Consider the following 22,460-nt stretch of genomic DNA (forward strand, 5'->3'; position numbering starts at 1 on the left):
CCACGAGTGGCGCCCTCTGTTGACGAGTAGCAAATACAACACGGGGGGGGAGGTTTCCAACAATAAAAATGCGTTTCAAAACTGAAATCATGAACAGTGGGACACGGATTTGTCAAACAGAGGGTATGGCCCATCAAACTCCCCCCCAGTGTGGAGCCGCAACTCGTTTGTGCATTCTCAGCAACATCACAACCGATCTTCCGATAGAAGAATTCTTTGTTCCAGTTCTTCGTGAATTGGTTTGTTTTAATCAAAGGTTGCTTCGTTTCAAATTTCCATTCGGCACGTTCACAAGAATGTGCCACGAGTCGTACGCATATCATCATGCCTCGTAGTCGACTGTCTCAACGGTATAACGTTGATTTGTTGCGCGAAAATGAACAGTTCGATGGTGAGTGTTATTCGCTGTGAGAAATTAACTTTACAATTACTTCTAAACACATTTCTCCAATCAGCCGAGTTTTGCCGTTTATTTTGGAAGCCGTTCGCCGAAGCCGATGCCCAACCCTTGAAGTCATCGTTGAAACGGAAGCGTGCGCGGAAAAGATTCGGTACTGCCAGATGTAGCCGCCATCGATGTGCCACATGCAAGGCCACATTCCGATGGCCAGCTGAATTGAAATATCATAAAGCGTATCAACACCGTGGCGAACAGCTGAACGTGTGTCCCGTCGCATCGTGCGGCGTTAACTTTCAGTTTCCCTATCAACTGACAAACCATCAGCGTACTGCCGGTCACCATAACTGGGCAGTGGTTTGCAAGGAGTGCAGCAAACGGTTCGCGCACGGTCGGTTTTTAGCACGCCACACCGTTGCATCGTGCAATCGCTACAAGCAGCAAGTCGCGAATGCGAACGAACAGTAGGTAAGTCAGTAAACGCATATACGCACCATTTATAGAGTTTAATCCACATGCTTTTGTATTTCCGTACTCATTCAAATCCGTGCATCACCTATCCAGCTACGACGACAATGTGGCCTACATAAAACACACAAAGACACACCAAGAGACTGACAAACAACGGTTGCGGGGGCACACAGCATACAGGAAACGGATTTTCCCACTATGGGATACTTGTTGCTTTTCGGTTGTGTTTTTTTTTTCTTCTCATTTGTTTTATGTATGCACACACAGGAAACGGAAACGAAATTAATTTAGATTCTTCACGCGACCATCACTCGATTACCGCAGCCTATATGGCACAAGTTTAGAAACATAATTCTTCACATGATGTATACATTGTTTAACAAGAGAGAGAGAGAGAAAGAAAAATACATAAATAAATATATCGATACTACACTACATCTCGTACATCTGCTGCCACCAGCATCGCAACAACGCATACAAACATTTTGCACTATTTATGAATACCTTTGATTTGCTGTGTTTTAGGTGCATGGATCGATAGATTCTTACGCCGCGGAGCTACATAAACACTCGGTATAGCCTGACTGTTACTGTTACTGACTACTAAAAGGGATGTGATTACAGATGCGAAGATCCACCTGTTCTATATTGCACGACGTGTGTGAAGTAGAAAGAGAAAACAACATAAATTTTGCAAATATGTGTACTAAGCGGTTTTTGCTTGTTCAATCTTTTAATATAGCTATTTCCACTATTTTAACACTAGAACTACTAAACGGTACGGCCTGGCCGTTTTTTTAAATAATATAAAAACACTTTATCTACCGGACCAATCATTTTGACTGTCCTACCGTATTTGATGCATTGCACATCTCATTCCTACGCATCCGAAACCAAATATTAAAACATAATCTAACTCGTCAAAATTCTTTTCAAAGTTTCCACCAATAACAGAGGTCACTCAAAACGCTTGGTAGTTCTAGTGTTAACTATCTGTGTTAATTTACATCGGCCTGTATCGGTTCGGTAGCGACCTATTCCTTTAGAGCTTATGCGTGTATCTTGGATACTGCTACATGATATTAGCGCTAAATTTGCTGTGCAAAGATTTGCTTCGCTTCTGTGCGTTTCTTCTGTTTCGCTTTACCTAATACCAATGAGCTTACAGACACGAATTGCCTCATCGGTACGGCGAATCGAAAAAAGAAACCCAAAACTAGTATCGATTATCCTTATACCTTCTTCACGCCAGATGAAGAGTCTCGTGATTGTAGTGCGGGTGTACGGATGGTTTCTTGGTGCAAGTTGGTGTTATCTCGTTTGTGTTATACTGATGCAATTATAGTAAATACCGCTTTCTTGCAAGAGTGAAGAAGTTCGATCAAAAATCGTGGCAACAAAAACGCAATAATTACAATGATAAACCCGTTTGTGGAAACTATTCAGACTTTGATTCTTACAAAACGCTACATTCCTTTACCAGGCGCCTGATGCCAGACCCGTTTGCGATTGTACGATTGTTTGGTCGCATCCTCCGAAAAAAAAAAACATCCCAGTACCACGATCGAACCGACTGTTCAAAACACACGCCCGAACACACACGTTTACAAAAAGTTGAAATTGAATGTATCCGTTACATCCACCAAGTTGATCTCCATCGAGCGGCCCAGCACGAAACACTTCTGCTTTCTGGCGTGCTTACGCAATTTTTAATCCTTCGGCTCCTCCCGGTAACCGTCCGAGTACTGTTCCCGTCCGCTCATCTTCAGGATCGCCTTACTGTCCGCATTGCCATCCAGCACGGAGCGCGCGCCCGACTTTTCGTCCTCCTGTGACGAGTGGATGTATTAAGCCAATAAACGAATCATTAGTAAACAACGTTTGCTAGACGTTCGGCTCGACTATTACGCACCGCTTCATCTTCCTTCACCGGTTTATCACCGACGCCCCAAACCTCAACATTTCTGATTTCAAATTTCTTGGTGGCGCTCAGCTGAAAATAGCCTTTGTACGTCGTGCAGGACTCGGAACACTCGCCCGCTCCGTACTCGCTGTCCAGCCACAATCCCCAATAGCTGTGCTGTCCTCCCATACCCTGTGGAGGGACAGTTGTGAAAAAATACGATTAAATCACGCTGACAATATCACACCCCATCCCACTTACCATTCCATTTGGCATCGTCTGTTGGTGAAGATTCAGATATTGATAGTGATCGTTATAGCCGGTACTGGGAAAGCATCGCATCTTTGGCCGAAGCGTGAAGAGAAACGAATTTTCGTTGCCGACATAGTTCGGACTGAGGGCCCACGAATCCGTTGCATAGCCACCGAAAATGTAACCGTTCGCATCCTCCACAATCACCACCGTAGATCCTTGATCCATAATGCGACCTTCGTAAAATAAAGAGTTACATTCCGTGTTTTCCGAATAGCTGACCTAAACAGGAAGGGGAGTTATATCTACCTAGCAAAGTTGAAAAGCTTTCGCCATGTATTTGCGATGAAAACAGAAAGCGCCATTTGTTTTGTTGCGTTCCGGGCAGGTTCGAGTTGATAAACAGCATCTGCGACAAATCGGTAAAGGCCGGATAGTCCGGTACGTACTGGAGGCCCTCGCAGTATGGCAGCATCGATTGGAGCGCCTCCTGCGGGATGATACTTTTGCGCGCATTTCCTTCCGCCTCCGACGTGTTCTTTACGTTGCGGTAATGATACAGGTGGGAAAACACGTGTTCCAGCATCTTCAGGAAGGTTGGGTTTTTATGTAACCTGCCAATTGATAATACATGCTTGTTTCGTTTACCGAGTCCATACAGTGGCAAAAGATATCCCAAGGAGGACTAAGTCTCTTGGGAGATAAGAAGGAACTAAGAGGTACAAAAACGCAAACAACGAAAGTGCGTATCGATTTGCTGAAGTGTCGCCACCAAAAATATCTTTTTACAAGATCACAACTACAACACTCCTGCCATCTCCATTTTGGTCTTCAAAATATAATCAACTGAGCAACTTATGGTCAAACACAAAGATCAATTCTAACTTCAATTCCGCATATCTCAGTAATGTTTTATTCATCGCAAAATGTATCCTTTCTTCGAGAAGCCAACGAGCCAATGTTTAATCCACTTAAAAGTGCATCATCTTCGTATTCTCGTATTCAAAAAAAAAATCATGGCCCACTTCGTGACACGTCCACTACCAATCGATTATATTCCACTTACCATCGTTCCGCATCGGCCCGCGTTACCTTCTGTGTGCCCTGCTGTACCACATCGTACGCTAAACTTTCGGCCAGCTTCTGAATGCAGTCCTTAACGACGCGGAAACCACGCGATTCCCACGATTTGAACTGGGGGCCACCTTCTAGACGAATCGCTCTCATGTAGCTGCTGACGACCGCCTCCACGTACTGCGGGGTGGTACACGTGCATGGAATTATAAAACCGCAAAGCATGGAAGGATCATTTCCATATACAACAAACCCATGCTGCGATAACAGAATCGATTCCATTCGCCCCGTGCGGCCTTACCTCTTTGATAAGCGGATAAGCAATTTCGGTCGATTCCGATTCGGGTTGCTGGCCGAGACTGCACAGCAGCACGTTGATGCGTTCGTCGATGGTGCCACGAACGCAGTAGACGTACAGTTCGGCAAACCGTTGAAATTCGACCACCGGTGACCGGGCACCGAGCGGTCCGAACAGGAAGTTGGTGATATATTGTGCCAACCGGGGATCCATCTGTGAGCCCCAGAATTTCTGCCAAAATGGACAAAACGAACAAGGAAACAGGGTCAACAAAATGGAACGCAGCCAGTTAATTCAGTAAGGCAACGGTCGGGAATTACAAGGCAGAAGCATGGAAGCATGTAAAATAAATAACAGTGCAGCGCGCGCTCCCGAATACCAACCATGAGATCATCCTCCTTGATGCGTTCCGAGTTTTTGCTGACTAGCTTAAAGGAGCTTGCCACCACCGGCACTTCACTTTTGGCCAGCAGGGAACATTTTTCTGCCAGCTTTGTACTTGAGTTGCCCATCGTTCGGTTGTCGCTTTTGCGCGCGGTGTGTAATTAAAAAGCGTCACCAGGACGCATTAATGTCGTGTTGCGGTTGGTTGGTTGCGGTATGAGGCGCGATGGAGACACGCTGCAGAGAAATGTGAAATGAGAAAAGATATTAGAAAACGGTATAATTGGCAAACGAATATGGTACCGTAACCCACTTCCGGTCAGTTTTGCTTTGTTTTATTTTTTTTCAACTGTACAAATCTCTAGACAAACGAATATTTCATCCGAGGTTCGATGGCTTCCATACGGACTTCATCATCGGGTCCGTTATCTTCAAAAATCATCACCGTCAGACTTCATTCATCGATCAACCTGCCCCAAAGCGTCACAGACCATGAATCAACCATCGTATCGCAGCCACCATCGGGAAACTCGCTAAAACATTAGGGACGGTAGAGGAATACGGACTTATTGGTACGAGGGTTTTCTTTATCTTTTCCACCCATTGTCACACTCGAACCACTTTTGCGGACTCTATCGGGTGGAGTTTGGGGTGTCATAAATTGTTTATTGTACGATCGAGTACCACCACCCCGGACTGGTAGGAAATTGCGTTCGTTCGCGTTATCTACTTATTTGGGCACGAAAATAAGGGAGGCAACGAGAGAGAAGGAAGAAATAAACCACGAGCACATGATGAACGGCATACGCAAGTGCTATGATACGCGGTCATGATCCCTTATCTGTCGCAGATCATAGGAGGCGTGAGATCGATACACGTTGCACAGAGTGAATCAAATCAATCTAGGGGCAATAAACAGCTTGCTTTATTATCGGTGGGGTAAAATTGATGGACCAGACCGGCAATGGAAAAGTATGCTGTACGTTATTGGCACTTTTCTTGGATTATCCTTTGTCTTAGGAGGTGACTTCATAACATTTTATGCATCACTTGACACAAACTTTTAATTTTCTGCTTCGAGGTATGTTCCACCATTGCCACATCTGTATGACTTATAAAGATGAACCACCAACCAACTGATAAGATGATTTAACTCCCAAGAAATCGCACTCGAATGGACTGAAGCTGTCGCACTATTTTGTTTCAAGGTGTGATCACATGAGCATATCCCGCATGAACATTATTAAACGAATGGCAACGTTCTGTACCGAACCCCCTCCTTTGCTAGGGCAGCAGGGCTATTTGTTTACACGTGGTGGGGGTTGGTGTGTGACTGCAAATAGAAGTGCCTGCATCTCACCAACCCCTTTTCATCAGGTGTCACATGCACATAGTGCAAGTAAATTTACTATTGCTTCCACTCGGTCACACACACTTTAAAACACCCGATATAGATTATGATCACTTCCATCGTACTGCATTTGCTTTAAATCCTGGCATGCGTGCCCAGTGCATCCCTTCCCACACGTTCGTTATCAGGCGTACGATATTTACCTTCCCACTTGGGTATTAATTAGTATCGTCGTCGGTGGCACGTACGAACCCCGGTCTTCCGTTTTACACAACTATTGTAAACAAAACGCACATTCCCTTATGCATCATCCGGATTTGCTGGTACGTGGTACAAGTAAATTACTATTTTCACTTCTGACTAGATTAGGTTCCGTTTTTTTCGAGAAGAGAGCTAACTGAACCCCTAAAACCAAGCATGCACTGCGGGCAAGATGATCAAGTGGAAAAGGAATTGCTGTTTTCACAGCGTCCTTTCAACACTCACAGGACGTATGGACACCGACGGGACACTAGCGCGTACCGGGATGGAATAAATGTGCCACGGCCATTCGAGCCATCCGTGGAGCAAAGATTTTTCCAACCCCTATTGCGGTCCGCAGAATGAAAACAGTGCGAAAAACCAACTGGTTGGAAGGCTACCTCATCTCGACCAGCACGACACTTGGTTTGAGTTGCACCAGTTTGACAGATGGGATTCTAGCTTTGTCGCTGTTTGATTTGGACGTTATCCGAAGTAATGAAAATAATCATTTAATTTGTGAAGGTCAATGGGAAGACTATGCATTTTTCAAGTTGTGTTTAAGCACATTCCCTGCTGGATATATTTTCGAAACGAGTTGTGGTAATTTAATTGCACAATGCTAACGAATTCGCATGACACCCTTTGTACAGAGCTTCATGTAAACAAAACCGCCGTTTGACAACTCGCACAAATGTCACAGCCGCGCGCAATCCAACTAAACAGAGCAAAAATTTACAAACAGAACGCAGAACGGTGTCTGGCGGAACAGTGTACTTTTGAAACCGTGCAACACTCTTTCGCCCTTCAAAGCATGAACAATTCTTTCCTGCGAGATGCTTTTCAAGTGCTTACCAACGAAGCCAAAGGTACGTTTTGCGTTACTCCTATCAACTCGTCCTCACTTAACGTGCCGTTCTCACTTGCTTTAGATCTGTTCCTGCCTGCTAGCATACCGGAAACATTCGGGATTCCAAGCTCGTTGGAGTTTGTTCGTGATAATGTAGCGAAAAATCTTCCTCTGATAATGCGCGAAGCAATAAACGATTGGCCGGCGGTGGAAAAATGGAACTCCAAGTACTTTCGGTTAGTAGCATAAACTGTGACCTTCTGCAGAATGAAGTTGTTGTACACATCATGTTTTTTTTTTTTGTGTTTTGCGTGTGTTGCCGCTGCTTGTGTGGTACCAAGCGGTATGTCATATCTCGCTGTTGGCAACCAAACTGAGACGCTGTTTGCATTTTTGAACCACGGCCAAATACAGTCATCGCGAGAGGAAAGTTTAATTGGACGATCATCTCACCTTTCATTGACTGCGCGCGTACAAACCATCACAGCTGTGCAACATGAAATTATTGGCCAGGAACGCGTTGCCCGTCTGTGCGCACCCGTTTGCTATCTTCCCGTTTGTTGGAGGAATGATAAAACTATTATGACAATGCACCTGTTTGAGCACCTAAAATCAACCGCCTTTTTGTAATTTGTTAAGCTAGTGCATCAATGGACACACGCTGTTTAGTAGAGCATGGATTGGATTGAAGCCTTTAGAATAGTTTTGCTGCAATAGGCGTGAATTGTTTTCCACGTGAATGGCTTAAAATAACCCGAGATCGAACAATCTCTTACCCTCTGTAAGTTCCACAGAGAAACACTTCCCGGCAAAGAGGTAACCGTAGCGATCACACCCAACGGTTATGCCGACGGTTTGGCTTTTCACGAGGAGGAAGAATATTTCGTCCTTCCACTAGAAGAGAGCATAACTATGGAAGAATTCTTGGATGCGCTGGATCATAGGAAGTGAGTAAGATGGATTATCAGTACGTTTACAGGTCACATTCTTACATTAGATTATTTCCATGCTTAGTCCCGATGCTGTTCCTTACATACAACGCCAAAATTCAAATCTTACCGAAGATTTTGAAGAGCTCTGGATGGACGTGAATGAAGGTAGCCTTGATTTTGCATCCGAAGCATTCAATAAGAAACCAGATGCCATTAACTTCTGGATGGGTGATGAAAGGGCTATCACATCCAGTGAGTATTACCGTACTAAGGGAGGAATCACAGCTCAATCCGATGCTAATCCTAATGCTCATTGTCCACAGTGCACAAAGATCCGTACGAAAATATTTACTGCGTGATTTCGGGATACAAAGACTTCATTCTGATTCCACCGATCGATCTGCACAATGTGCCTCGGCGCCATTATCCGATGGGCATTTACATGCAGGAAAACGATGACAAAATAGTGATTGAACCTATTCTTGATGGTGAGAGACAAGAACCAGTGTAGTTAGAATACGAACTAATGTATTTTCATGTGCAGAAATAGGTAAACCACGGCTTATCGAATGGGTTAGCGTTGATCCGCTTGAACCGGATCTGGAACGATTTCCAAATTATGCCGATGCTACGACGTACGAAATTCGATTGAACGCCGGTGATATGCTGTACTTGCCGAGCCTGTGGTATCATCATGTTCGACAAAGCCACAAATGCATTGCGGTCAACTTTTGGTACGACATGGATTACGATGCACGCTACTGTTTCTACAAAATGATGGAAAAGCTATGCAATTATGGTCAATAAATGCACGCGTGTGAGCGTTTGTTTTGCTGTTTATTGGTTATGAGTCTTTATAATGTAGGAAAGAATTGCTTCTTACCAAATATAATCAGTCCAATTCACCACAATGACAAACTGTCCGTAAAGTTCTTTTAAGTCATTCGTAAGGATAGAAGGACAGAAGAGTGGTGAACCCAAATTCAAATAGCGTGAAGACTGGATGCGGTTTAGAGAATTAAACAAATCGTCAATCAATGTAGAGGTCGTAAACTCTTACGTTTATTAAAACAATATATAACTAAGACAGTTCAGTTACACACATCGTTGGTACATTCATTTACGTATATATAGTCATAAAAAATATATGAACGATACGCTAAAAGCACGGCAAATACATCTATAAACCAATAAATACAACCCCCACACTGGAAGCATGCAAAACTTTAAACAGGGGGTGGGCCGTTGTGTTTCGTCCTATTTTTCCTTTTTTTCGCCAAAGTGATATATGCATATCAGGATTCTAAACCCTTCGTTAGCGCACCGACCATCATCCCGCGGTCGGTGAATCAGGTCCGCTGTCTGCGAGCCTCACTGAAATCCGCACGACGATCGCAAATGTTGCACGACCTTGGGATTGATGCCGTTGCTCAGTGCTTTCGCCTCCAGCTCCAGAATCAAATCGCGCAACCTGCGTTCCTCCATGTACAGGTGCCGATTTTCCACCCGATCAAACTCCAGACTGATGTTCATCAGATGCGTGATCAGCTTCTTCTTGTGGCGCGATCGACGCGACGCTTCATTGTTTCTGATGCGGTCTTGGTTGTCAATCTCATTTGAGCACTCCTTGCGCATCCGGGATTTTGCGGGATTGAACGCTACAGCGGGAGGAGAAAGAATTCAGTCAAAAATCAGGTATTACAAATGGTGGAAACGTTCGGTTACACTGCAACGGGTTACTTACTCATTTCCAGTGGGAAGTTAGCCATCTTGGCCTTGGTGAAGATTTCCTTGTTGTAGGCCGATATTTCGTTGATGTTGTCCAACTGCTCCTGCACGCTGTCCGGTATACTACTGCTGTCCAACACATCCGGTTCCTTGATCCAACGCTGCAGCACCACAAGCGGTTGGTGCAGTTCGTCGTGAATGGATGATACACCCGAATCGGATGGCGAACGGGCGGGTTTGTCTGCTGCTACTGCGACGATCGCACTTGCACCTTCCTCTACAACCGGATGGTCCAGAAACCGTTTCTTACGGTTATCATCCAAGAATGTAGTCACCACGGAGGGAGGTTTCGGTGAACTGGTGTATTGGTTGTTTTGCGATTTCAACAGCATGGCAAACCCATTCATACCGGGGCTGGTGTACAGCATTGAACCGTTTATTTTACCGGACGATTCCTGATGGGGGTTCAGTGTCGGAGACAGATTACTTCTGCTATCCCAATTTTCCATTTCCGGTGAAGATGCCTCCATTCGCATCTGCATCTTTCGGTTGTTTTGCTTCAACTGCAGCGATTCCAACGCGGATGGTGGCGAAACGGACAGTCTTAGTGGTTCCGATAGCCGACCGAGCAGCTCCTTCTGTTTGTAGTTGCCATGCAGGGAAGCTATGCGCAGGGCTGGCTGTAGCTTCCGTTGTTTAGGTGATCCGTTCTTCCGTTCGCGTTTCTTTGGTGGAGAGAAACATTCGGAGCTGGGTGTTGATGAGTTATTCGATTTCTTCACCGTGTGAACATTGTTGTTCTCGTTCATGTACTGCTGATATCCAGTGCTCAGCATTAGGAGCGCGGATGCAGCGTCAAAGTCCGTCATGGCTGCAAGTGGAGAGCGTGATAAAGCAAACGAAATGTTTTAGCAGGAACAAAGACAACTTGCTACAGAATTGAACTATTCATTTCACAAAACACGCTTTTGCGCGATATCAGCAGAGATCGTATTGCAACGGCGGAAACACGCCGTCTGCGAATGCGGATGGGGAATGAACGCATCACAACACGTTTCGCTGGCGGTTGTGTGTGGGGAAGATATTCGCCATTGAAATTTATGTTAATGGCCTCGAAGTGTGTTACTTATCCGTACTATACAATTGGATCGGACCAGAACCTGGTTTTATGGTACAGAAAAGTAGCATGATCCGAAACTATTCCCAACCGTTCCTGATGCAGCGATTGTATTATTCACTTTGGTCACGCGATCGTTCCTCCAGAACTTAGTTTTACAGAAGTCTCCCGTACGTATTCGTACTACTTTATACAAACATCATAGCAGTGCCAAATACGCTCAAGAGACATCCAGCCAACACGAAACACAAGGGACGATCACATTTAATTTTAGCTAAAATGATCACATGATCATCTACACATATGAAAAGGATGTTCTTACCTTTTCTTTGTTTTAGCTTCAGAAACTGTAAAGAATATACGCAACAATTTTAGGGGCACTTTTCCACAGCACAGGACAGAGTATCAATTTTTTTGCGATTGGACACGTTCCGCAACTCGCACAATCCAGACTGCACGGAAAGAAGGACGAACGGTAATAAACGCAATGGAGGTTCTGTCCCTGATTTATATACTAATCTCAACTTACCAGGATTTTTACCCCACTCACACGAGTAGGCGCACATGGAGCGCAAGGGTACCTTGGCGAACATTCGCGCGATCAGAGGCAAATGGCATCACTAGTGTACCCGTGGTCGTGTCGTGCCGTAGACATTCCGTTCTACCATGCAAACTAACACACGTTGCCAAGCGAATTTCTCACTAATGTTGACCCGGTAAACGAGAGAGAGCGAACATTTAAGTTCAGAGTTTGCTAAGCTCTTTGTCTTTTCTATAAATTATAACTTAAAAAATCTTACCATATCCCTATGACGGCAAGGGTAGCGAATTATATTCGTCAAGGGTATCAACGGTCAGCTGATGGGTCATTTGGTTCTGCAATGAACTTCTTCTTGAGGGATATGTTCATACGACCCTGCGTTACCTGTATTATTCCAACGTATTCGAGCATTATTGCGTAGGGGTAATGCTTTCTGATTCTAATGGGAAAAGAAAGGAGGAGTAACCAGTACCAAGCGTAGGTAGTGGAAATTTTTATTTGGTTAGTTTTAACGGTTTTTTGAGACACATTGAATTACCTTCAGCTATTCAGCTTCCTTTTTCGTCTGCGTTTATGGGTAGAGACTGCACATAATGACCAACTGCCAGTTAAGAGATAAAGAACAGAGTAGTTTGACCAAATCAAAGTTACGATTAGAGTTACGAGTTAGCCAAGAGATACACAAATCCTCTATTTCAATCTGCAAATGATCGAGTTCGTGCCAATCGATGAGATTGGTTAGAAAGTTAATATCAAGTTATCTGTAACGGTTTTATTGCTTGGTTAAATGAATTTTCTTGCAATTTAAACCATCCCCCATCTTATCGTGTTTTCCATCAAGTTGTCAGGCTGGTCGCACGTTTATACCCCATTGAGTACACTTGTGCTGTCAGTTTTGCCTTTTTTCACACTGCTGTGGTTTTGCGGAATTAAGATTTGGGTGCTGTAAAAAAACAGAACACGATCAAGGTAAAACCCCCGATTATTTAACCCGTTCCGCATTATATGGCCATAGTATATTTGGAAAATGGTAGAACGCTAAAGTGCTACAAAGTTTCGCTAATCAGCGTGCGGGATTGATGAACGAACAGCTTTAGATGGTGTGCCAAAATTACGTAATATAAAATCGGTATGTTTTGGGTTTTCTCGTTGTAGATGTCTGAAGTTGCTGGCCGAATTTCGAAACCGGTGCTGCGCGGTCTCCACAATGCCACCATCAAGCGCAACCTGATCGTGTCCAGCGTTCTGTGCACCGTTGCCGTCATTGCGATGAAAGTGATGCACAACGACCCCAAGGTGCAGGACTACGCCGAGTTCTATAAGTGAGTGTGCAGTATGGTGTGTTGTCCTCCAGTTTGGATAGCATTGACGATTATTTCCACCTTTCCACAGGACCTATGACGCGAATAAGGCTTTCCAGCGCATGAAGGATGCCGGTCTGCTGCAATCGGTCAAGGATTAGAAATGGCTCCTTCAGCAAAGTACTATTTAGTAACAGAGAGAGAGAGAGCGAGAGAGAATACAATGTATGATCCCTTGGAAGAAGGGTGCTTGAGATTGCAATCTGGACACCAATGGGAATCGTACAGTAAAATAAATTCCGGTTAATCCAAATATGTGTGAAAAAGTTTTCTGCTCTCCGTGTAAGTAGAGTGATAATACGTTTCCCATACACATTCTCTTAACTGGTGCTTTATTGAAACAGCTTTTAACCACTGCACAAATTATCTGTCCCTATTTGACTTGTTCAACATTAAGTTGCTCCTGCACCATAGGTTCGGTCCCAAACGACGTACTGTTGCAGGTCATCCGGCGAAACGCTTGCCTTCACCTTAGTTAACGCCAGCCGGAAATCTTCGTAACATATCGGCCGAACCTGATCCTTCGCAATATCTCCCAGCTGTTCGAACGGTATGGAGCGAATCGGTCCCATGGAAGCCTCGTGGCACAGTACCTTCATGTCAGCGCCCGAAAACCCTTCCGTAAGGTCTCCGACGCGAGCAACATCCTCCGCCACCAAGCTGTTGCGCTCTCGCTCCAGCAATCGGGTTAGAATCTGAATGCGTGCCAAACGTTCCGGCAGCGGAATGTACAACCGTTTCACCAAACGGCGTCGTGCGGCTTCATCTAGCTCCTGCGGTCGATTCGTTGCACCGACAATTAAGATTCTCTCGTCTTCCGCCGTTGCAGCACCGTCCAGCTGCACCAAAAATTCCGTCTTTAGACGACGTGAACTTTCATGTTCCGTGTCGGATCGTTGGCATAGCAGCGAATCAATCTCGTCGATGAACACCACGGCCGGTTGATGTACGATGGCGACTGCGAACAATGCCCGTACCATCTTCTCCCCATCGCCGATCCATTTGGAAGTTAGCGATGAGGCACTGATGCTAAAGAATGTTGATTTCGATTGCGATGCGATGCACTTACCGATCAGGGTTTTGCCCGTACCGGGTGGGCCAAACAGCAGTATACCGCGGGGTGGCTTCCGTAATCCGGTAAAAATATCGGGGCGAAGAATCGGCCACACGACCGCTTCCTTAATAATGGTTTTGGCATACTCCAGTCCAGCAATATCGTCCCAGGAAAGTGGCTGAAATCGGTCCATAATTTCGCTCCGGATCAGTTCCACCATTTTCGGATCAATGTTCTTCAGCCGTTCGTCGATCTCGTCCTCCTGACTATCGTCGTTGCTACTGGTGTCTTGGCCGTCCACTGTTCGACCATATTCGGATCCATTGTGTTGCTGTCTTACTGTCCGATCATCATTGCCAGATCGTACAGGACAAACAAACTTACTACCCAACGTTCGTCGACCTCCGAGTGTTTTACGGCCATACGCGAATAGGGGTGCTTTGCCGGAGATATTCGATGTGCCGTATTTCTGCGGAATTGTTACAAAACATGTTACTTTCGAGCTTACCAACATAACTGCTTTTAACTCACTTTCATATTCTGTATGTGCAGCTCATCTTTTGCCGTTCGAAAAGCACCGCTACCACTCCCATCATCGCTATCATGATGAGCAGGTTTGGCCTTATTGTCTGATACTGAAGGCAATGTTGGGACAAATTTAGGAGGCGGTTTAGAAATGGAAATTTTCGGAGTGAATGTTAGGTTACCACTGGAAGCAAACACTTGCCGAGAAGTACCCTCAGTAGCGGGAAAACTATTGACAGCCGAGGATATCTTGCTACCCTCTCGACTCGCTACGGAGCGCGGATCTTCACTTCGCTCGGAATGGTTGAGAATCGTGGCAAGTGTGGCTGTAGTTAATTCGTTCGTTGAACAGTTTTCGTACTGTCCGTGACAATCTTTGTCTTCGTTTGTTAGATAAGAAAGTGGATCATCCAGTGTGGTGTCTGTTATTTCATAATCGTCATCGAACTCCGGAGCCTGGCTGTTGAGAAGTTCGATTACATCGTCACAATAGTTGTTCACACCCTCGGGATCTATCATCAGATTTTGGTACTTGCGTATGCCATCCTCCAGCACGTGAGCCGAAAGTTTTTCATCATTTCTGCAACAAAAAGAAGAGATATTTAAAACACTCGAACATCAAGGGAAGGTGCTTTCAATACAAACATTTCGATAGTTTCCGCGTAAAGCAAATAGTTTAAGTTGCGCAATTCATCCACGCCGTTGAGGTTTTGCTTTTCTTCTACTTCACGTAAGCAGCGATACAATTTCTCCACGGTAGCTGATGAGTCTTCCATTTTACGAGTTTTGTGCGTTGTTGATTAACGGATCAATCTCAAAACAAACACGCACGCGCCTTTTCCTGCATCTTCTTAACGCACTGCGGTCGTCTGATCGTACAATCGCGTAGACATGTTGCAAGGCACAATCTATATAAACGCAATATAAAAAATAATCTACTTGAAGGGCAACATTTATTTATGCAAATGCTGAAATATCATGTTGAAAACGCATTCCATGTATTCCACGAAAATTCTAAAACCAACGGTGGTAATTTTCATGCAAACACACCACTGTGCATAGCGTTTGCATCTGGGTATAGCGCAAAGCGTATAACAACGTTTCTACACGTGACCGACATCAAGCTGGTGTACTTGCCGTTTTGAGGCGGTTATCATCTTCTTGGTCCGCTCAGAGTGTATCCTGCTGGCATAACCAGGTCACCAATCCGTTTGAAGGGAATTTGATCCACCTTCGACAAGTTTAGCTTCACTTGAACCAGTCAACGAACTCTCTGTGATTCTACACGTCTCGTGCGGAAGGGTCGTTGACGAGCACCTTTCTGATGGGGTATAAGGGCTCATTTAATTATTACGCTGATAGGGATGAGGGGGAGGGGTGGAGGGGGTTAGTACTTGCGTTACGATTTGTTACATAGTGGGGAGGGGGGGGTTTACTTTTTGTTACGTAACATACGATAAGATTATACTTAGATTCCCGCTTCATAGTATATGCATGAAAAATTAACTTATTTTAGGGATTTTTATACAAATTCCATGTTATCTATCTACTTGTTGATTGTTTAAAGGTCAAGTTTCTTGATATCTTCTGATACCAACTCATTGATACTGATGTCCACTCAGATGGTGATTTTGAATTCCGGTGTGTAGTAGTGGATGCAGTTTATACCCATTGTCTTGAAGAGCTCTAAATAGTTGCAGATTCCCTTGCGTTTAAGCTAATGCAGCAAAAGTTTCAAAATCTACTGGCATATATCCAAAGTAATGTTCAAAATTATAAAAATATTGCCACGTGATGCAGCAAAGATTTCCGCTATCTCAAAGAATTTCAGTTTGCATCATAAGTCAGTTCATTACTCAATATCATTTAGTGCTCGGTCGCACATTCATCGCACTGCATCACGATCGGTATGGCCATGTTTGAAGTCAGCATAGCAGCTAAAATAGTTGATTTTAATGGTGCTGAATTTTACGATGCTTATCAATTCAATGTAAGCGTTTTTTCCCTAACAAAATGCAATTTTTTTATTGAAATTCTAATATAATGATGTTCAATTGGGTGTTAAATGACAACAATGGGTTTCAGTTTTGAGTTTTCCTGCGCTTCGTAGTCTTGACCTGCTGCAAGGGTCCTTTATCGTAATTTGGGTCTACCAAGCCTCCTTTGTCCATGAGGACGACCTAAAACAGCTTTTTGGACAGAGTCGTCCGGTGTCATTCATAAATTATTAGTTAAGAAAATTTATTTTGTTTTCAAACAAAGGGGAGGGGGTCAACAAAATGTTACGTGTTATGCAGAGTTAAAGAATGTTCTCATTTTAATTCTATGAGGAGTAGAAAGAAAATGTAGCAGCAAAAAATAATGAAAAGAAAGCTGATAACATAAACGATACGATTTCTCTTGTGTGATATGCCTTTAACAACCTTTTAAATGCAATATAGTGCAGAACGTTAAAGTCTGCTTTAACTGGTTCAACCGTTGGGGAGTACCGGGCAATAGAGATTTTATTTTTCAAGAATTTGCCGAATTGTTCAGCCTGTACTCCTATTATTGGCTGACCCTTAAAAATAAATAAACTCTGAAGAAATTAACATAATACTGTCATAAATCTGGGATTACGATGCATTGCTGCACGTGGTGGCTAACCGATCCATCAGGTTGTAAATCTTCTCCTTTATCCAGCTCTTGTTGTACGCACCATACGATTGGGTAGTTTTCTGATACACAAGGCAGTCAAGATGAATCAGCTGTGAATGGATTTGAAAGGTGTATTAGTACACGAGCATTCTCGAAAGAACCATCTCGTATCGTGAAAATATGATACCTGATCGATAAAGTCGAAAAGCTCGCTAATTTCGTAGGTTATGGTCGATAAGTTTGGGTTGCGTCGCTTCAGATGCTCCTCGTAAATTCTGCACACATCCTCCATGCAATCGTTGATGCTTTCGTAATCACAGTAGGTGCGAGTTTCCATATCCTTATTTAGTTGGAACAGTAGAATGGTATGCGACATTATGGAGGAAACTTTCTTTTCTGGTGTTAGGGAATTTGTATAGTGCTGGAACGAGAAGTAAAGTATTGAGGATCTTTACAACCAGCGTTATTTTCAATGTTGAGCTCATGGAGATATACATTTCCCTGAAACCAGCATGCAAAAACCCCAAAAATTCAGCGAATTTTCAATCTAAACATCCTAATTTACGTTACGTAATTAATTTATGCTAAGTAATTAATGGAGGGGGGTGGCTTCCAGTGTTACGTTTTGTTACCATAGGGGGGAGGGTTAGAAAATTGGCAATTTTTGCTTTAAGTAATAATTGAATGAGCCCTAAAGGTTGCACTCTCTGCAAGTGCCCAGCCATCGTATCCTTCCGGCCATGGCCATCTTTAGGAATCTGGTTCGCCAAACTGCTTAAGCATGCTTGTAGTTCATTCTTTGTTTTTCGCAGCCGAATAGTCAACACCAGCCGCTGGAATTTCAAACTAAAACAGTTTTCCTAGGTACTTTGGCTTGCTCCCACGATTTATCAGAATTCCAGATACGTTTTTGTAGCACAGTTTGTCACAAGTACGTACATCGCCACGTGCGCTACGTGCAGAGGAGCTGCAGCAATTGTGATGCCAACAACAAAACGTCAAATTGACAGCAACATTTTTCGCTTAAGCACTGTTCTACGAATTGCAATCGCGGTTTAGAACTGCCCTGTTAACAATCATGTATAAAGTTAAATTAAAAAAGCAGTGTTTGTTAACAAAGCAATTAAAACGCAAATGAACGTCCAACGATAAAAGAAAAGAGTTGAAAAAATGTGTGTTCGAAAATCATGATTCGCCATTCGAACGTCCCGAATTTTCGCCCCTGGAATTTCGCAATTCGCCCTCCGGTGGTGGATTTGTGCTCTCGCTTGCACCACCGCGCATCGGACATACACGCACTCTCGCTCTACCGAGTAAAATACAAGAGAAAGAAAATGGGAAAAAATGCAAATGGCGGTCGTTGTTATTGTTCGATTGTAACAAACGTACTGAATTTTCGCTAAATGCAAACTTTCCACGCACAGTGCAGTCCGTAAACTAGTGAACTATGTTTATTTGGCATCTGGCGATCGTGTTTTCGTTATTGTTTGGCGGCAACTGAGCGTGTAAAGTGGATTATTGTCGTCGCAAAAAGTGTGTCACCCTCGGCTTCTCGGCTGAGCAAGGCTCAAATGGGTAAGAAAGTTGTGTGTGGTGTACGACAACCGTACGGTGGAGGCCATCGAAGCAACTCGACCCGTCGGTCGCGGTTTTCTGTGCCGTGGGTTTTGCGTTTTCCGATTTGGGGCGGGCAAGAATAATGAAGAATTTGCTAGCATTTCCATGTTTCGTTGGTGCGCGCGTGTGTGTGTGTGTGTGTGTGCATGTGTGTTTGCAAAAACTTCCCCCGTCGGAAGAAAAGCGGGACAACTTCCGTCCCCGTTTGGCGTTCCAAAGTGTGGGAGCTGTTGTCCACCTTTTTTTGTTCCCCCGCGAGGGAAGGCATTCGGTGATTCCTGCTGTAAAGTGCGTCGAAATGTTTGTCCTACGTCGCAGAGCTAGCTGCTAAATAGCTTTTATTCTGATAGAAACGGTTGTGTTTGAGGTGCTCTTGTGGTGTAGTGGTAGTGGTGGTGGTGGTGTGGTGAAGTAGTTGACAGTGAAGAAGAGAAGAAAATAATCGAATGATTCGATGGAAATTTGGCCTTTCGGCAATTCATGTGGTTGTGGTGCTTTGATCCAACCGAAAAAAAAGTTTCCTCATCGCCTGAATTTATGCAAAACCCTAGAATCTACTTTGGCAAGGGTTGTATTTTCACGAGTACTGAAAAAACCTCGAAAAAACGGAAACCGTGAGCGCCCTGAAATATTAAAAGCTGCAAGAAGAAGCAGTGCTGCTGGGAGTTCTTTTTCGTGTTTCGTGTCGTGACCGTCCCTCTCTTTCCAATCGGGATTGTGTCTCGTCTCTGTCACACAGTTTGATGAATTGTGCGTGAGTTTGTGCACTGGAGTTCGACGTTGGTGTGCCCCACCATGTGCGTGCGTGTGTGTTTTGTTGATTTGATTTGGCATGTGTGCGTGTAGTGGTGTCAGTTTGCCGTCCTACTCTACGACGGTGAAGATGTTTATACTACACAGAAGAGTGTACGAGCGCATGAATGTGTGTGTGTGTGTTGGTGGTGGCGCGGTGCGTGGATGCGGTTCTTTGGTTCAAAATTTACCCACATTGCTATAGTGTCGTGCGTGCTTGCCTCTTTGCGTGCGTGTCGCGTGTGAGGGCCATATCAACGTTGTCAAACAATGCAAAACTGATTCAGATGGAGCGAAATAGAAAAAATCGCACAAATTCCCAAGTGCTATTATGGACGGGTTGCCGCTAGTGAAAATGCAGTTTCCCAATCAAAGCGCGTTGTGTGTACACGACTCTGTGTGTGATCTTCATGCCTTGTAAATGAAATGAGTTAATTTCCATGCAAGCGTGTGTGTGTGTGCGCGAGGGAGGGTTATGTAGTGCGTAAGTAAGCGAGAAAGGGAACGAAGGCGCCCGTTTTGTTCATTGGTGGGGGTTAGGGGGTTTTGGGCAGCTTGTTCTCACTTCCACCAATGCATGCACAAAGCGAGATCCTACACTATTGAGATGGGAAATTCGTTCGTTTTGCTGCTGCTGTTGCCTCAAAACATACGGTAGTCCCACATATCGAAACAAAAATTCGATCCCCCACACGAAAACATCGTGCTGTGAAAATGGGTGAAAATGTGTTTTCTATCTTTGAAGTAAGCATTTGCGTTCGAATTAACGCCGAATAGAAGCTGCAATTGAGCGCTTTTTTTCTTCTACCAAAGAACAGTGTCCGGTGCGTGTGTATGTGTGCTGTGTGCGCGTTTGGAGCTTAGTGTGCGTCGCCATTGGCTTGTGTGTGGTGTCGTAAAGGAGAGCAAAAAAAAAACATTTCCTTAAACGCCACAAGAAAATGCGATCCCGTATAGCTTGTGTTTTTGCCTTCCGCACATCCTCGTACGGGTTTGCACAGCAAGAAACGGCGCTGTAAGAAAAAGAGGAAGCAACAGAGCAGATAATTTAATATGAAAAAGTCCCGTTTTCCGGGACACACCATACCCAATCGGGAGGAATAACTTGAAAAACAGGAAATCTTCACCCAGCACTCTCTGATTATGGAGAGCGGTTTTGCACCGTGTTCCGTGCACGTGTGTGTACATGCACCGGAGATGTGTGCGTGAGTGGGGTTATAACGCGTGTACGAGCAATGTGTGCGTGCGTAGGAAAAGCAATAGCGAGAAGAAGCAAAAAGTGATTCCGTGTGTGGTGTCGACTGGAGTAGTTGAGTGAAAGGGAGGATACGAGTGCACGTGCGAGTGAGCGGGAGACAAAGAGCGCCAATTTGTTGGCCTTCAGTTTCACAGCAGGTTGGGCTGAGCGTGTGTGCGGATGTTGTGTGTAAAAAAAATATGTTGTCCGTCTCAGTCACTCGTAGATGAAAGGAATATATTTTCCTTTCCTGCCATAGTTTAAAATCAAAATGGCTGCTTCTCACATTTTTGTCTGCTTGCGGAGTTTGTTGAATTCTTGTTGAAAAAGAATTTATGTTGTTTTGGAAAAAGTGTCTGTACATGAAACAACAGATTTAGAAGCACTTCACGAGCAAACCATGCCAGTAATGTATTGCAAACGTAGAATGAGTAGCGATTCGTGATTCTGGGTTACATAATTGTGATGCCGATTTATGGTCTAAAGTGAAGCAAACTTCGAAGCACTTTCAGAGTAGCACCATTAGAACACGAAGTAGAAAGCTAAGAAACTATTCGCTTTGAATGAAAAAGTCGCTCGCAAAGAAAAATTGCCGTATTTCTGTTAACATACAATGGTTTAACATCGTCCTTAAGCTATTTTTTCTGAGTACTGTGTTTATCTCTTTCCGGCACACACATACACGGTTTACAAACACACACGTTTAGTTCAATTATATCTCTCTCTTTCGCTTGTTTTGCTGTGCGTGTCGTGTACACGATATATCGTGTTAGTGTGCCCCCCGACAGGTAACATGACATTGTGGCACCAACACCAATGCAAATATGTTTCATGCTGAGTTAGCCATGAAAGCAAAGGAGTCAAGCGATATGCGTGATATCACGAAGGAGAGCGCCACCGCGGCAGCTCCAGGAGTAGGTTTTCTTTAACTCTTCCACAAAGTGCTTCTGATCGCGTGCGCCCCAAAATCTGAGCTTCCCTATTGCGACCGGTTTGAGAGAGAAACGTCAAATTGGTGTACGAACTCCAGCGATTCCTGCGATAGAAATAAAGCAACAAAGTGTAGAATATTTGTACATAGCGAATGCATTATGATTTTTCTCGCAAGATATCCTTTTTGCAATATTTCTTCAGGCTAAACCATAATAATGTAAGCATGCAGTGCGAATTTCGCCGAAGTTCCCGCCTTTACAAACGTGGGTTGCAAAACACTGGTTGGAATTTTTGCTCTTGACAAGTACATTATGCGCGCACGCCTATCTTTTGATAAGAGAGGAAACATAAGCGGGAACATTTGAAGAAGGACAGCACGATGAGATGAGCTGAGAGCGAGTGAGTAGCCGCGCCGATACGGGCGTGAGCATTTCTAAATCCCGCGTGTAATTGAGTCGTTGAGATGGTGTGATGTAAAAAAAGTAACACCACAAATTACGATTTGTTTACGATCAATAAGTATCAATTGTTTGACGGTAATTGTATGTTTATGGTACATAGTTAGCGGTTTAGAGAAATTAAAGTTCCATGATCGGGAAGATCTAAACTTATGAAGGAGGGGCATGCATGAAGATTTGAATCTTGCCGGCAAACGTTACGATTCGCCCATTCCACAGTCGCCTTATATTCTTGAACGACATAATACGGATACAATCAATGGTGCAACAGGTTGTGTGCCGGTTCCAGGGAGTCTTCCAATGAAGAT

At 44.2% G+C, this 22,460-nt stretch overlaps 7 protein-coding genes across 8 annotated transcripts; 3 read left to right on the forward strand and 4 right to left on the reverse strand.

Annotated features, from left to right (window-relative positions):
• Window positions 1–324: 324 nt before the first annotated feature.
• On the forward strand, window positions 325–865 carry LOC128300173 (replication initiator 1-like). Its single transcript, XM_053036144.1, has 2 exons — window positions 325–391; window positions 456–865. The coding sequence occupies exons 1-2, from the start codon at window positions 325–327 to the stop codon at window positions 863–865; spliced, it is 477 nt and encodes a 158-aa protein (XP_052892104.1).
• Window positions 866–902: 37 nt separating this feature from the next.
• On the reverse strand, window positions 903–6,595 carry LOC128301719 (MTOR-associated protein MEAK7). Of its 2 annotated transcripts, XM_053038321.1 has the most exons (9): window positions 6,334–6,595; window positions 4,779–5,016; window positions 4,399–4,626; window positions 4,090–4,277; window positions 3,333–3,637; window positions 3,033–3,259; window positions 2,781–2,963; window positions 2,571–2,697; window positions 903–1,506 (listed from the first exon to the last, which is right to left on the reverse strand). In XM_053038321.1, exons 2-8 carry the CDS (start codon window positions 4,905–4,907, stop codon window positions 2,578–2,580), a joined length of 1,380 nt encoding a protein of 459 aa, XP_052894281.1. In that variant the 5' UTR covers window positions 4,908–5,016; window positions 6,334–6,595; the 3' UTR covers window positions 903–1,506; window positions 2,571–2,577. The 2 variants fall into 2 exon arrangements, with proteins under 2 accessions (XP_052894281.1, XP_052894279.1); XM_053038319.1 differs by having other exon boundaries at window positions 903–2,697.
• A 526-nt stretch (window positions 6,596–7,121) lies between these two features.
• On the forward strand, window positions 7,122–8,959 carry LOC128304328 (bifunctional peptidase and (3S)-lysyl hydroxylase Jmjd7). Its single transcript, XM_053041507.1, has 6 exons — window positions 7,122–7,239; window positions 7,303–7,456; window positions 8,015–8,167; window positions 8,235–8,404; window positions 8,476–8,640; window positions 8,697–8,959. Exons 1-6 carry the CDS (start codon window positions 7,185–7,187, stop codon window positions 8,957–8,959), a joined length of 960 nt encoding a protein of 319 aa, XP_052897467.1. The 5' UTR covers window positions 7,122–7,184.
• Window positions 8,960–9,190: 231 nt separating this feature from the next.
• Window positions 9,191–11,550, reverse strand: LOC128303393 (uncharacterized). Its single transcript, XM_053040331.1, has 4 exons — window positions 11,527–11,550; window positions 11,320–11,449; window positions 9,897–10,751; window positions 9,191–9,810 (listed from the first exon to the last, which is right to left on the reverse strand). The coding sequence occupies exons 3-4, from the start codon at window positions 10,747–10,749 to the stop codon at window positions 9,524–9,526; spliced, it is 1,140 nt and encodes a 379-aa protein (XP_052896291.1). The 5' UTR covers window positions 10,750–10,751; window positions 11,320–11,449; window positions 11,527–11,550; the 3' UTR covers window positions 9,191–9,523.
• An 846-nt stretch (window positions 11,551–12,396) lies between these two features.
• LOC128302078 (cytochrome c oxidase subunit 6C-1-like) lies at window positions 12,397–13,232 on the forward strand. Its single transcript, XM_053038803.1, has 3 exons — window positions 12,397–12,507; window positions 12,694–12,860; window positions 12,931–13,232. The coding sequence occupies exons 2-3, from the start codon at window positions 12,694–12,696 to the stop codon at window positions 12,998–13,000; spliced, it is 237 nt and encodes a 78-aa protein (XP_052894763.1). The 5' UTR covers window positions 12,397–12,507; the 3' UTR covers window positions 13,001–13,232.
• Window positions 13,211–15,273, reverse strand: LOC128302077 (fidgetin-like protein 1). The gene is made up of 3 exons (XM_053038802.1): window positions 15,124–15,273; window positions 14,485–15,058; window positions 13,211–14,422 (listed from the first exon to the last, which is right to left on the reverse strand). The coding sequence occupies exons 1-3, from the start codon at window positions 15,252–15,254 to the stop codon at window positions 13,292–13,294; spliced, it is 1,836 nt and encodes a 611-aa protein (XP_052894762.1). The 5' UTR covers window positions 15,255–15,273; the 3' UTR covers window positions 13,211–13,291.
• Window positions 15,274–17,093: 1,820 nt separating this feature from the next.
• Window positions 17,094–17,491, reverse strand: LOC128300175 (enhancer of rudimentary homolog). The gene is made up of 2 exons (XM_053036146.1): window positions 17,303–17,491; window positions 17,094–17,225 (listed from the first exon to the last, which is right to left on the reverse strand). Exons 1-2 carry the CDS (start codon window positions 17,489–17,491, stop codon window positions 17,094–17,096), a joined length of 321 nt encoding a protein of 106 aa, XP_052892106.1.
• Between the last annotated feature and the right edge of the window lie 4,969 nt (window positions 17,492–22,460).

Source organism: Anopheles moucheti, chromosome 3 (assembly GCF_943734755.1).
Source record: "Anopheles moucheti chromosome 3, idAnoMoucSN_F20_07, whole genome shotgun sequence".
NCBI classification, from domain to species: domain Eukaryota; kingdom Metazoa; phylum Arthropoda; class Insecta; order Diptera; family Culicidae; genus Anopheles; species Anopheles moucheti.